Below are 14,726 nucleotides of genomic sequence, written 5' to 3'. Positions count from 1 at the left end.
ATAGCCCAAGTTGCTTGAAGTCCAGTGTTAAGTTTCCACAGTCTGTGATGATTTGGGGTGCAATGTCATCTGCTGGTGTTGGTCCATTGTGTTTTTTGAACACCAAAGTCACTGCACCCGTTTACCAAGAAATTTTGGAGCACGTCATGCTTCCTTCTGCTGACCAGCTTTTTAAAGATGCTGATTTCATTTTCCAGCAGGATTTGGCACTTGCCCACACTGCCAAAAGCACCAAAAGTTGGTTAAATGACCATGGTGTTGGTGTGCTTGACTGGCCAGCAAACTCACCAGACCTGAACCCCATAGAGAATCTATGGGGTATTGTCAAGAGGAAAATGAGAAACAAGAGACCAAAAAATGCAGATGAGCTGAAAGCCACTGTCAAAGAAACCTGGGCTTCCATACCACCTCAGCAGTGCCACAAACTGATCACCTCCTTGCCACGCCGAATTGAGGCAGTAATTAAAGCAAAAGGAGCCCCTACCAAGTATTTAGTACATATACAGTAAATGAACATACTTTCCAGAAGGCCAACAATTCACTAAAAATGTTTTTTTTATTGGTCTTATGATGTATTCTAATTTTTTGAGATGGTGAATTGGTGGGTTTTTGTTAAATGTGAGCCAAAATCATCACAATTAAAAGAACCAAAGACTTAAACTACTTCAGTCTGTGTACATTGAATTTATTTAATACACGAGTTTCACAATTTGAGTTGAATTACTGAAATAAATGAACTTTTCCACGACATTCTAATTTATTGAGATGCACCTGTAGGTGTCTGTCTGGAAACCCCAAAATTGCAGATTGAGCTCTGAATACAGTAAAAAAACAAAACTCTATTTATAGTGTCTACTCAGGTTTATTTTCCACATGTTCTGATAGCTTCAATTACTTTGAATATTACCAAATAAAATAGTTAGTCAAATCATTTGCGGCATTTAAGTGCAATTTGCCCTGCCACTGCATATTTAAAATGTCAAATAAGGTATAAAAACTTTGAAGATTTTATTGGTCTGACTGACCAATAATACACATAAAGAGCTCATAAATAACTCATGTAAAGATTTAAAGTACAGTCACAGCACAAACCCTTCCATTTCACACACAGGTTAGCCATGTATATAACTTTAGCTATTGAACATATACATCTGTAAAACGCTTTACACACCTCCGTCATTAAATCAGAAAACATGGCATTTCATATTTCATGTCAATATAAAGATAACATGCTGAATGTGGTGTAGGGTCTAGCTTACTCTTTAACCTAGCTACTGTAACAATGAAAAAATGTTTTCACATTCACATGGAAATTTGGGATAAATTAAATGATAAATTAGATGAACATACCTCTCAAATAACAGCTTTCTTTTTGACCACAAATCGACGTCGTCAACTCATTGGAAGTTGGAGGTAGACGCTAGCTCGTGTCAGCTTCGTGCTTCTGACCGACCGTTATACTCCAGACCTGGCGCCCGCTGCTGGCGACCTGCGGCACCTGCCTGGCCACCTGCGGCCTGCCCCTCCCCCCACTGATCAAAGATCAGCTCACACAGCTTCAGTCCCACTACTACTATAATGTTCAGTAATATAAAACTGACCCTGGGCCAGTGTGGCTCTAAATCAACAAATGACCTGAGATGTCATCTTTGATTGACAGGTGTTTCTATTCGTTCTTCGTTCTTGTGTTGATGAACATGATGAACTACCAGTCAGTTCTGGGGTGGCCGCAGGGTGGCCAATGAGATTTCAGGGGTGGCCCAGGCCACCACAGGCCACCCCCTGAAATCGCCACTGCATGTTCCTGCTTAGCCAGACGGGATTCAGTAGATAAATTTTTTTTTCTGGCTTACTCTGAGTTCGTATAGGAGTCAGTGTTGTGCTAGGAGCCGGACGTTTGCTGGATTCCATCTCTAAGATAACGTTACCTAGTATTGCATTTTGTTGTCGCTGTTGAATAGCAGAAGAGAAGCACTGAGGCAAGGCTCTCGTGAGTGTGCATAAATCCTTTGGATTTTCCCGGCAAAAGCGACCCGCTCCCTTCGCATGAAAATCAGTCTACAGGCTTTAATAGGCAATCTAGGAAGTCCAGGTAGGGCTCATTTTTAAGTTGCGTTACAAGCCGTTTACACATTGGCAAATAAAAGGCGAATATTACATGAAAATTGTTACATACTGAACCTTTAAGCTAAATCTGCATTTGTGGCATAATGTTGATTACCAAAAAAAAAAAAAAAAAATACAAAATAAAAACAATTTATTTTGACCCGTCCCTCCTTTTCTTAAAAAAAAAAAAATTAAATAAAAATTACGTTACAGTGATGCACTTACAATGGAAGTTTTGTAGGATTAAAAGGCAGAAATGTGAAGCTTATAATTTTATAATAGCACTTGCAGTATTTTTTTCTGTTAAAACTCAAATATTATAGCTGTAAAGTTGATTCACTTACAAATTGTACAGTCATTTTAGGATTTGTTGACAATACATCATCATGGTAATGAAGCTGAAAAATTGGATATAACTTTACACAGAAAAGGTAAGCAATTTTATCACACTAAAATCATATTAACTTGCATATTGTTGATGTCTTGTGGCTATACTTTTGAAACAGTGAGTATTTTAACCTTTACGGATTGGTCTCATTCATTTCCATTGTAAGTGCCTCACTGTAACCCAGATTTTTGCTTTTTTTTTAAAGAAAAGGAGGGGAAAGTCAAAATTCATTTATGTGGTAATCAATATTATGCCACAAATGCTGTCGATTGAGCTTAACTTGTATTAAACCCAGAATTCCTTTAAAGGTACAATATGTAATATATTTACTGTACTAAAGCATAAAAGTATCATAATATGTTATCAGAGATTTAGGAAACATGCTAAGTTGAAATACTGGCTTCTCCGAAAACAATGCTACAGCCAGTATATTCTACTTTAAAATGTCCGCCCTGTGTGATCCCACCCACTGCCCATTTCCCAATAGTATTTCGACAACCCGTGTTGCCAGATTTGAAATAAGTGAGCTGCAGCCTTGGAACCCAGCAATACATCTAGCTAACATTGACAGAGTTATAAAAAATCCATATGAGCTGGTTTATAATTTGCAAACATTAAAAACATCGCAAACATATAAAGTAGCTGATCAACTTACAGTGTAAGGCTTGTCGCTTGCCATCGTCAGTTTGCTCATTCCTGTTGCGTGTCCTCAACCTGGCAACCCGTGTGAGCTTGGAGTCTGAGGAGGAGGGGGCAGGGGAGACAACTCTCTCCAATATTTTGAATTTGGACTTCAGTACCCATTTTAAACGCTTGATGTCTATGTTACATATTGCTCATTTAAGCTTCCATAGACTCCCAGAGAAGCCCAGTGCCCAGTCAATGACATGTTTAGAGCCTCTCGTCCAGTGAACATCGATGTTTTGCGGCATTGATTTGAATGGTATAGGTATCTGCCATAGACTCCCACTGAAGCATGGCTTCAATAGCACTCTATAGGCTGTGCATCCACTGACTTCTATTGATATATTCATGTAGAAAAAAGTGGATTCCATTACATAGCCAACAGACAACTTTATTCGCTAAAATATTGAACTGCACACATGATTTTATATATATTATTTGTTATTTCTGTGTAGTCTTAAAGCAGTTGCCAGAACTTATTTGACAATGGGCAAATTCCAAGGGGAAGCGATCATCCCTATGCCCTACTCACTCTGAAGGACAGACCTTTTGATGTGGGCACTCTGAAGGGAGCATGGCATTACTGTAAGAATGTGCCCTTCGCTAACAGTCTCTTTGGAGGGCCTTTCTTGAAAAAAAATCATTTTCCTACTTTGTTTGGAACGACCCTTCGAGTGGCGTCTACTTCCTGCAGTTCACTTTAAGGGGGTAAAAATGCTGTTTGGAAAATGCCCAATGTAGTTCATATCAGTTTGACCTGTTCCACAAGCAATGATACTAACTAAATCACTTCCATTATAATAACAGTGTTGTCTACACTGCAAGCGCCCTCAGTTGATGGATGACCCCTTTTTTTAAAAACAGTGAAATAAACAAGTAAATGGTTGTACATTATCGGCCCTTGAAATGAACAGTTATGGACAAACAATCCATCAGTTTCTCATTTTATTGTAAGTGCTCTGAAGTTTCACAGTAGCGATTAAAGCCTAAATGATTCTTGTTGAAATGCTGGGGTTCCACAGTAATAAAAAGAGCATTTACAGCCATGTGATTGGAAGATTAAAGGCTACTGTGTCATATGAACAGAGTGGGATGAGAGAACAAGTTATAAATCAAGTTTACAGTAATGCACTTTCAGTTGAAGTCAATGGGGCAATGCACTGCACTGGGTGTATCCACACAACTTAAACATTATACGTGTTGATATGAGGCTAGTGTGATCAAATAGCTTACTTTCGTTGTCTCTGCAAAGTTATACTGTATACAGTTGATTGAATACAACTGTATGCAATCAGTCTAATAAAGACGGTAAATCGTGTAACATTCACATGATGAGTGACCAGGAATTACATTTGTATGTAACACATACTGTACATAAGATGATCTAGAATTCAGAATTTTGAAAGAATTAATGAGCTGCACATTTCTTGTTTAAATCTTCCAAAATGCCTTGCCCCATAGACTTTCATTGTAAATGTGTTACTTTAACACGTTTGTTTGTTTTGCTTCTATAAACTGAGGGACGTGCCAAAGTTATTATGTGGTAATCGACAGCAAGCCACAGATGCTGTTGATAGAGCTTTAGTTGTTTTGAAGCTGGAGCATTCCTTTAATACTGGTCCTCAGTCCCAAGCTTCAGGTTCTAATCCCAAGGTGCATGTGTTTCCAAAAGAATGCACGCCTCTCGCATCATAGTCCAGAGACTTGTGGAATTGTTTCCAGTAGCTCTGTGGAACGTGACCGCACTTGAAAGCATTTAACCCCATTGTCGGGCGTTTATTTTCTGATGACACTTAATGACTTTGAGAGAGAGAGAAAGAGAGTGACATTTACAGTATGTTTCAGCAATTCACAGCCCCTTCAGCATCCCGGGGAGAGAGATAAATTGTTGGTTTAAATGCTGCAATGTAACTACAGATGAAAGACAGACAGACACATTCTCAATTTTTGTACAGTCTTTTCTAGAGTACCATGATTGCATCATCATCTGAATCACTTATGTTTCCTCTATGACAAAACAACTCCTCAACTGAATGCACTGCTTCTTTAGAGATCCAAAAAAAACGAAACAATGATATTCAAAATCTGTCCACTCATGCAGTTTCTTTTAATGATGAGAAAGTGGCATTGTAATTTGAGCATTATGACCTGGAATAGACACGATTGGTTATCTGTTGAGGAAGAAGACTTTAAGAATAAGCCTCAAATCAATAAATCAAAATGTGTGGGGTGGTGTAGCCTAGCAGTTTAAGATCTCAGCTGGTAACTGAATGATTGTAGGTACAAAGTCAGCAAAGGTTGATCCATGAACTATCACCAATGTGATATGGCTCCAATTATATTGGACTCGACAAACCCTCAACCTATTGGTTTTAATTTTTACATTTATTTTTGCTTCTTAGTTTTGCTAGAGTTGTACAGCAAGTTAGGTCAACTTCTGTAGTTCTAGAAATTCTTAACTGTGTGTAAGCTTAAAGACCTGCTACTCATTTTACATTCAAAGAGGGCGTTTACATAAACATTTTAAAGGCACAGCGACACATTTTTTGCCTGTTTAATTGTAAGGCACAGAGCGGATGGAAAATAATAACGAAAAACTACGTAAATTATGGTACAAAAAAACATAATTTTCAAAAGCCTTGCAAAGCCTTGGCTAACTTATCCAACTGAGACCTGAGCATGACTGCTGTGTGCATTTTACATTCCCCTTTTTGATTTGTAAATAGTACCCCCTAGGAAACATGCAAAAAGAGACAAAATAGTTTCCTACAAATGTATGTTCACATATGTGGACAGCGGGACTAAATTGTGACATTTTAAATAATACCAAGCTATAGAAAGTCAGTTTATTTTAATTAAATTGTTTTATTTAGCTTTTTAGTTTTGCTAGAGTTGTACAGCACTTTAGGTCAACTTCTGTTGTTCTAGAAATACTATCTGCTGCCTTGACTATCCAACCTTTTTCTTTAATATGAAATCAGAAGTAGTCTTAAAGAGAAACCATCGCATGCCACACAAGTTGCACAGCAGGAGCAGTGACAGGGTGCCGTAGTCATGGTCTCTCTGTGTTGATGTTTGTTCCTGGCTGTCTCTGTCCTCTCCCACAAGTTATATTTAGTGGTGTTAAACCATTTTGAAATTCAATCTGCTGTCTAACAAGACTAAAAGCTGGAGACTTCCCACCACATGGCAATCAGAGAGATGCAACAGTCCCTTGATTCTTCCAGTTTAGACTGAGAGGCTTAACAACTCTGTTTCTCCCAGAATGTATTTCTTCCAGTGTAAAACAAGATATTTTCTGCTTGGAGTTGTCGGTTTAAAATGTTTATATTTTTAGGTGAACTGGATTTCACAGCACAGTCAATTTAATCCAAGCATTTTACAATAAGAAAGACTAAAGAGTCACCCAGAAAGGAAATTTCTGTCATCATTTACTCACCCTTATGTCATTTTAAACCTGTAAGACACTCTTTCTTCTGTGGAAAATAAAAAGAGAAAGAGGCAGAGTATTGCTATACAATGAAAGTGAATGGGGACGTGGGCTGACAAAGGTAGCACCATAAAAGAACAAAAGTAGTCCATATGAATTGTGGGCTATATTTCAAGTCTTCTAAAGATTGGTGTGAGAAACATTTACAATTGTAAAGATTGTAAATCTTTTGTGTTCCATGGAAGAAAGTGGTTTGGAATGACTGCCACAAAATCCGTAACAAAAACCTTGATAAGAGACACATCCTAAAGCTGAAGTATGTCATTTCTGCGACACTAGCACCACAGAACGGAATTGCAAAAATAAACTTTCTGAATACGCACCTCATCTGCTGTTGGTCAAACAAATAGATAGTCCCGCCCCCAACTCATTCCAACAGAGTAATTTTTATAGTCCCACAGTGTTTACAGTTTTAGAGAAAATTAACTTATGAATGGCTTACTAATAGATGTCTCTGCATATTAAGCTGGGATAGGAGAAAGTATTTTAACACTGAAAAAGTTAAAAGCAGCCAGAGGATCTTAGCCAGAACAAATTCTTCTCTAGAAACAATCTTCTCCCATATGCAAAATGAAAAGTTGAGCATCACTAGTCTTCAACAGTGTTGTCTTATTTGGATTCACTTGTTAATTGCATTATAACAGGTCTTGGCAGGGCAATAATGCAGCTCCCAGGGCTCCACTCATTCTGAATATTGTCACAGTTGTATCTTTTCTTGCTGGTGATGATGATACATCTGACAGCACTTCCCCAAAACTCTATATGGTTAAATGAAGAAGCTAAATATTAACAGAGAAACATTGTTGAAATGCTTGTTTATCTCTTCAGCAAAGCAGAAACTGAAAGATTCCAACCAATTTTTCAGTTTGTACACGGCTTACACTGTTTTGATGTGTAGGCCTATTTGCTGCTGTTGAATTAGGCAGATGGTCTTGCAACTTAAATGCTATTCAAACAGTATCATTGTATTTATCATAGGGTTATTATGACGTAGTGTTTGAAACAATTATGGATCAAAGAGAACACAAGGAAACATTTTAAATGTTACCTTCATGCAATGTGACAACTCATTCAGAGAATTGCAAAACATCATTGTAGATGTCTAATGTAGAATGCATGGCATAACCTTATGCACATAGGTTTATATAACATAGGCCAGAATCCACCTAGAGGAGATATGATATCATTAGACGACTCATTCTCCTCCATTCACGCTGGTGACCTCTTAAGTACCCTTATGAAATATCACCATGGGACTTTGCCATTTGTAAAGTTAGTACATGGATCCATGTTTTGCCCTGTTCAAATGTGCTGTTGAATGGTTTCAAACAAGGCCAGTTGTCCTTTGCCCACTGTGAACTATTGAAACTGCAACAATATGCCACATTTTCTTATACATTTGTGTATGTTGTGCTTTAAAAAAAAAAAAAAACCTCAATAAAAGTGTCATTTCAATAAGTCAACAATGAACACAACTTATAAAATATAAGTTAATAAATACAATTTCAATTAATATAATATAAACATGTTGATCTCAGGGGTACAAACAAGTTCTGTTCATGCTAAGCCTCTGTTTAATGATTAGCTTAGGTTTTAAGCTTTGGTTATGCATAAATACTGCATTAGAGCCATCTTAAACGTATCCATTATCATGACACTCGGGTGAATTCACAAAAAAGTTGCACCACTTTTGTGTGTGGTATTTCAGCGCAAAAAGCTACGTCATATTCACTAACCACCCTCAATCTAGTGTAAGCAGGCGCAATCAGCACTGAAATTGTGCTGCGTCTTAATCAAGTCACTGGCATTCATTTCCATGCAAACACGCCTCCTTTCTAAGAAAATTAGGCTTATTATACAGTAGATTGCGCTTCATTCACAAAAATTTCCCGGCGCAATTTACATCGTGCTGTTATCGCCTGATGAAAGCAGGCTGTAAAATGAATTTTATTTGAAAGAGATGTTCATATTCTGTCAATCATATCAACAGTTATTTATTAAAATTATGGAGAAAGTGTTATAACGTGGCATATATCCAGATGTGTTGTAAAGATTAAAGAGATGATTCAGGCGTCTGAATCGCAGTAGTGAGTAATTCTGTTCATTCACGGCAGAGTGTGTCAGATAACGGTGGTCTGCTGCATTCTCCACTATAGAGCACTCAGAATCGGCCCACAAGATCAGAATTGGTCTGTGTCGCCTTTGAGGTGGAAAGGTAACTGTCTATAGTTAAGTAAATGCAAGAAAGAACAGCAATCACAATTTATTATGCTAATAATTACAATGACATCACCGTTTTTTGAATGGCAAACATTATACAAATGTAAGCCAGTGGGAGATTTTAAAACTCTAATCTTACATTTCATAAGAGTAATGTTTATAAAAAACAAAAACAGATAGCACATTTAAGTCTCTATGATATTCTGATCCATCTGTCTCTGGTTCTTCATTCAATGTAAATCTATGGGATTTTTTGTTTGTTTTATAATCAACCAGGCAAAAATTGTAAGTCTGATCGCTTGCACACTATTAGGTAATAACACACCTCTCTTCGACAAGCTGCATGATTTGAGGTGTCATATACGTACATAAAGTGTGCAGATCAAGTTGCATGCCAAAGTTCAATACTTAAGAGTTAGGATTAGTTACGTAGTTCAAATCACTAATCCCAAGTATGAGCTGTAATAATAGTGATGCTTGCCTAAGCAAGCACCACTAAAATAGAATGTGTGAGGGATATCAGTACAGTGCTGCCTGTAATCATTAAAATATTATTGAATTGTTCCTTGTTCAGATACAGTGGAAAGGTATTTAGTATATTTTAGTCTTTAACATGAACACATTGCATGCTATAAATACACAGATAGAGAGAGACAGTCAGGGGTGTGAACTCAAGGTCAGTCCATTAACAGGCAGGGTTCAGAGGAAGCAGAACTTTAATTCCAGTAAAACTAACTCACTCCCACCATTGGTGAATGTCTTTCACATGCCTGTTTTTGTAATTCATTTTAATTCAAGGCAAGACAAGTTTATTTATATAGAACATTACAAATACAATATATATTTATAGGAAAAATACATTTACATATAAAAGTCAAGTTTAAAATTATTTTGGATAAAGGGATAGTTCATCCAAAAATAAAAATATTTTCATAATTTACTCTGTCATTCCAAACCAAAATGACTTTCTTTCCTCTTTGGAACACACAAAAATATATATATTTTAGAATATATATTTGTTGCAGTGACTGATTACCGTAATATTGCAGTTGATTGTTACTCAAGTTCTCTGGTTTTTAAAAGTTTAAAATATCACTCAAAAGTGTCATAAAAGTAGTCCATGCGACTCATGGGTAATATTCCAAGTCTTTTGAAGGCATATAATCACTTTGTATGATGAAAAGACCGAAATTAAAGTTGTTGGGTTAAGTTCAAATTGTCATTGGTTCTTGTGTTATGATATCAGGTCACATAACGCACTGTTTTTGGTGTGCCACCATATTGGATTTGTGCGCTGTTGACAAGAGATTATCAGTGATTTGATCTGATAGTAATTTAAGAGTCTGTTTATCATACAAAGTGATCAAATGGCTTCAGAAGAATATTATGCATGAGTCGCATGGACTACTTTTAATAAAATTTAGGTTGCTTTTTTAAGCTTTAAAGTGAGGCTTTAACCAATGCTATTGTATGGAAATCAGCCATCGCAACATTCTTTAAAATATATTATTTTGGGTTACGTTAAAAAAAAAAAAAAAAAAAAAAAGTTATGTGGGTTTAATATGATATCTGGGTAAGTAAATAATGACAGAATGTTCATTTTTGGGTGAAATATTCCTTTACACAAAACAATGAATAAATAACCATTAAAAAGTATAAATAAAATGACAAACTGGAATGATGCAATAATGCAATGCAATTGAAGTAAAAGTGCAGCACAGCACAGTGCTGAAATTTCTATTCCCATTTGATGTTCATTAACCCAGAAACCGTTCTCATGAGCACACCACTGTAATTCAATCCTTTAAAACCCTCTCTTGAATTTGCCGTTCCAGTCACTCTTGGCTCTTTAAACAGGCACGCTTACCCTCTCCACCCCAGCTGTGCACACAGAGTGACCTAGACACCCATTTGTGTCGCATGTCTCTCTTGGAAGACGAGACGTGCTTGTTGCACTGCCCGAGTGTTTGAGCTGCCATTCTGAGAGCCATCTTTATCCCTTGGGATGTAATGTGGGGGGGGGGGGGGGGTTGGGTTGCAGCCTGCTCAAGCACCTAAAACAGGCCCGGAAGAGAGCTCTTGATTAAAAGTCCACACTGGTTATGCCAGACATCCCACATGACCCAGCTAACCCAGGCTGACTGGGCTTATAAATAGACAGTTCAGAGGAGAGGGTTCGGGGTCGTACACTCACACAGGGGCCTATTAAGAGCTCATCTGTACAACAGTCTCTCTTTGAGCTCCTTCAATGGAAGGGGAGCTTCATCATCATCATCATTTGGGTGATTTCACTCTATTAAGGGTCACTGAGAGAATCATTCAAGCTAAATAGAGTGTCTGTCGGTCACACATGAATGCACATGATTGCCATCACGCACCCCATCTCTCTCACACAAATATGCAGACGTGCATTTTATGGAAGATTAGGAACAGCAACAGTGAACTCACTTTCTGAGATCATAAGTTTGCACATGTGAAATGTATTATCAGCATAGAGTCCACAACATTGTTCATTTTTGTTGGTCTTTTCTTAGTTCTATTAGGCCATGTCCACACAAATCCATTTTTAAAACACCTTTTTTCAAAGTTTGCGTGGGTCTGAAAGTCACTGTTGTTGGTGGAGGAAAACACTGTTCTAGTGTGAATGAGAAGTGTAAACAGATTAGTTTATTAGACATGGCCTTATTGTGTGTTCACGTCAGAATAACCGTAATTGTCAGATTCCGTTTTGGGAAAAATCTTCATTGAACTTGTAATTACAAGTTGTAAACTTAGAATTCTATGAAAGCTCTGACTTGACAGTCATGACGTCATGTAAAAAGCACTATCAGTCTCAGTCTTTAAAATTGGCATGGGCTAACCTACATGTCTTTATACTGAACACAGGCTTATATACAGGTGCATCTCAATAAATTAGAATGTCGTGGAAAAGTTCATTTATTTCAGTAATTCAACTCAAATTGTGAAACTCGTGTATTAAATAAATTCAATGCACACAGACTGAAGTAGTTTAAGTCTTTGGTTCTTTTAATTGTGATGATTTTGGCTCACATTTAACAAAAACCCACCAATTCACTATCTCAAAAAATTAGAATATGGTGACATGCCAATCAGCTAATCAACTCAAAACACCTGCAAAGGTTTCCTGAGCCTTCAAAATGGTCTCTCAGGTTGGTTCACTAGGCTACACAATCATGGGGGAAGACTGCTGATCTGACAGTTGTCCAGAAGACAATCACTGACACCCTTCACAAGGAGGGTAAGCCACAAACATTCATTGCCAAAGAAGCTGGCTGTTCACAGAGTGCTGTATCCAAGCATGTTAACAGAAAGTTGAGTGGAAGGAAAAAGTGTGGAAGAAAAAGATGCACAACCAACCAAGAGAACCGCAGCCTTATGATTGTCAAGCAAAATCGATTCAAGAATTTGGGTGAACTTCACAAGGAATGGACTGAGGCTGGGGTCAAGGCATCAAGACCCACCACACACAGACATGTCAAGGAATTTGGCTACAGTTGTCGTATTCCTCTTATTAAGCCACTCCTGAACCACAGACAACGTCAGAGGCATCTTACCTGGGCTAAGGAGTAGAAGAACTGGACTGTTGCCCAGTGGTCCAAAGTCCTCTTTTCAGATGAGAGCAAGTTTTGTATTTCATTTGGAAACCAAGGTCCTAGAGTCTGGAGCAGGGTGGAGAAGCTCATAGCCCAAGTTGCTTGAAGTCCAGTGTTGTTTCCACAGTCTGTGATGATTTGGGGTGCAATGTCATCTGCTGGTGTTGGTCCATTGTGTTTTTTGAAAACCAAAGTCACTGCACCCATTTACCAAGAAATTTTGGAGCACTTCAGGCTTCCTTCTGCTGACCAGCTTTTTAAAGATGCTGATTTCATTTTCCAGCAGGATTTGGCACCTGCCCACACTGCCAAAAGCACCAAAAGTTGGTTAAATGACCATGGTGTTGGTGTGCTTGACTGGCCAGCAAACTTACCAGACCTGAACCCCATAGAGAATCTATGGGATATTGTCAAGAGGAAAATGAGAAACAAGAGACCAAAAAATGCAGATGAGCTGAAGGCCACTGCCAAAGAAACCTGGGCTTCCATACCACCTCAGCAGTGCCACAAACTGATCACCTCCATGCCACGCCGAATTGAGGCAGTAATTCAAGCAAAAGGAGCCCCTACTAAGTATTGAGTACATATACAGTAAATGAACATACTTTCCAGAAGGCCAACAATTCACTAAAAATGTTTGTTTTTTATTGGTCTTATGATGTATTCTAATTTTTTGAGAGAGTGAATTGGTGGGTTTTTGTTAAATGTGAGCCAAAATCATCACAATTAAAAGAACCAAAGACTTAAACTACTTCAGTCTGTGTGCATTGAATTTATTTAATACACGAGTTTCACAATTTGAGTTGAATTACTGAAATAAATGAACTTTTCCACGACATTCTAATTTGAGACGCACCTGTAGTAGCATTTTAAATGAAAAGATCACCACCTATATGTCAGTTATGGTACTACTCGTGTACAGAAGATACTGTATACAGAAAATTTTTAGCTTAACTGTAAGGATTTACAGTACTTAAAATAAGCTGATACTTATATTACATTAAATGTAATTATTCTGGAAAAAAAAAAACATAATCATGGTTTATTTTCTGCAACATTACAACCATAGGAATGTTTAAAAAAAGAACATATTATTAGACAACAAATACATTATCAGCATTGCCAAATCAACATTGTGCAGTTGAACAACTATGAAATAACTGTGTGGTGTGTGTTTTGGTAGTATGTGTAGGTGTGTGTATAATATTTGCCAACGTTAACCCTATAAAGCTGTGCATATTATATTCAATACACCATTTTCTAAAGCCTTTATATCATGAACATGATAAATACTGTACTTTGCTGAAGCCCTGTTGTATGCAATGTACAAGATGTCTACTGCCTCCTTGTGAAAGTTCCAGTACTTCTATAAGTAGAAGACCTTGTAATATAATTTCTAAAATGGTCGCCTACATATTTTTTTGCAACTCTGTTTTGCAGGAAAATATTTGCTGATTTTGAGAAAGTAAAAGTAACAATAATGTTAATTATCTTATTTAATGTTGAGGATAACCCAAAGGCATTTTGACCAAACTTAAGAATAAGATGAGTTTTTCACTGTTTTTAACTCTTAAATGGGTCAAAAATGGCCCGAACATAACTGGTTTAAACACTGAATTACAACTTTACTTATATTAAACCAAACAGAATAGCAAAACAGATTCTCTTCATAATGACCCAAAATGCTTTGTATTTCACCGTGACACTTTTTTTTCAAATTTTGTCTATTTGCTCTCCTAAAGGTCCTATGGAGAACTGACCAACTGCACATTTCTGGTTGCTCTGAAGATGAACTGTTTCTGGCCCAACCGACTGGTGGACGAATTCTTCATCCGGGTGCACAGGCACTACTTCCACGACTGCTCATTATCAGGACGGCTGCTTCACGACCCGCCAAATCGGATCCTGGGGCCTTTTATCGTGGTGCCCATTCTGGTGACACTATTCATGACTGCTCTAGTGGTGTGGAGGAGTAAACGCAGCGAGGGAATTGTGTAGGCTATGGTAGTTAACCAGGTACAAGTCCAGAACAAGACAAGGTGACAGACTATGAACATTAGAAAATACTTTTCTTTCTCAAGAGTTTTTCATCAGGTGGTTGGATATGGAACAATCAACACACTTTCCAATACAGAACATTTTCACTGTGTTATCGGTAACAGGAAACATACAAGAAATGGTAACGTACAAGTCATTTGTAGAGACAAAAATTTTGGACATAATT

At 37.5% G+C, this 14,726-nt stretch overlaps 1 protein-coding gene across 1 annotated transcript in view; it reads left to right on the top strand.

Moving 5' to 3' along the window:
- Window positions 1-14,506, top strand: part of ramp1 (receptor activity modifying protein 1) — a 48,426-nt gene extending 33,920 nt beyond the window's left edge. The window contains exon 3 of the mRNA XM_051708777.1: window positions 14,245-14,506. Coding sequence (XP_051564737.1) covers window positions 14,245-14,500 — 256 coding nt within the window. The 3' untranslated portion in view covers window positions 14,501-14,506. The remainder of the gene's footprint in view (window positions 1-14,244) is intronic.
- Window positions 14,507-14,726: the final 220 nt, after the last annotated feature.

The sequence above is a fragment of the Myxocyprinus asiaticus genome, chromosome 10 (assembly GCF_019703515.2).
Source record: "Myxocyprinus asiaticus isolate MX2 ecotype Aquarium Trade chromosome 10, UBuf_Myxa_2, whole genome shotgun sequence".
Lineage (NCBI taxonomy): Eukaryota > Metazoa > Chordata > Actinopteri > Cypriniformes > Catostomidae > Myxocyprinus > Myxocyprinus asiaticus.
The sequence above is the reverse complement of the archived record's forward strand: the minus strand, read 5'-3'. Positions and strand labels throughout refer to the sequence as shown.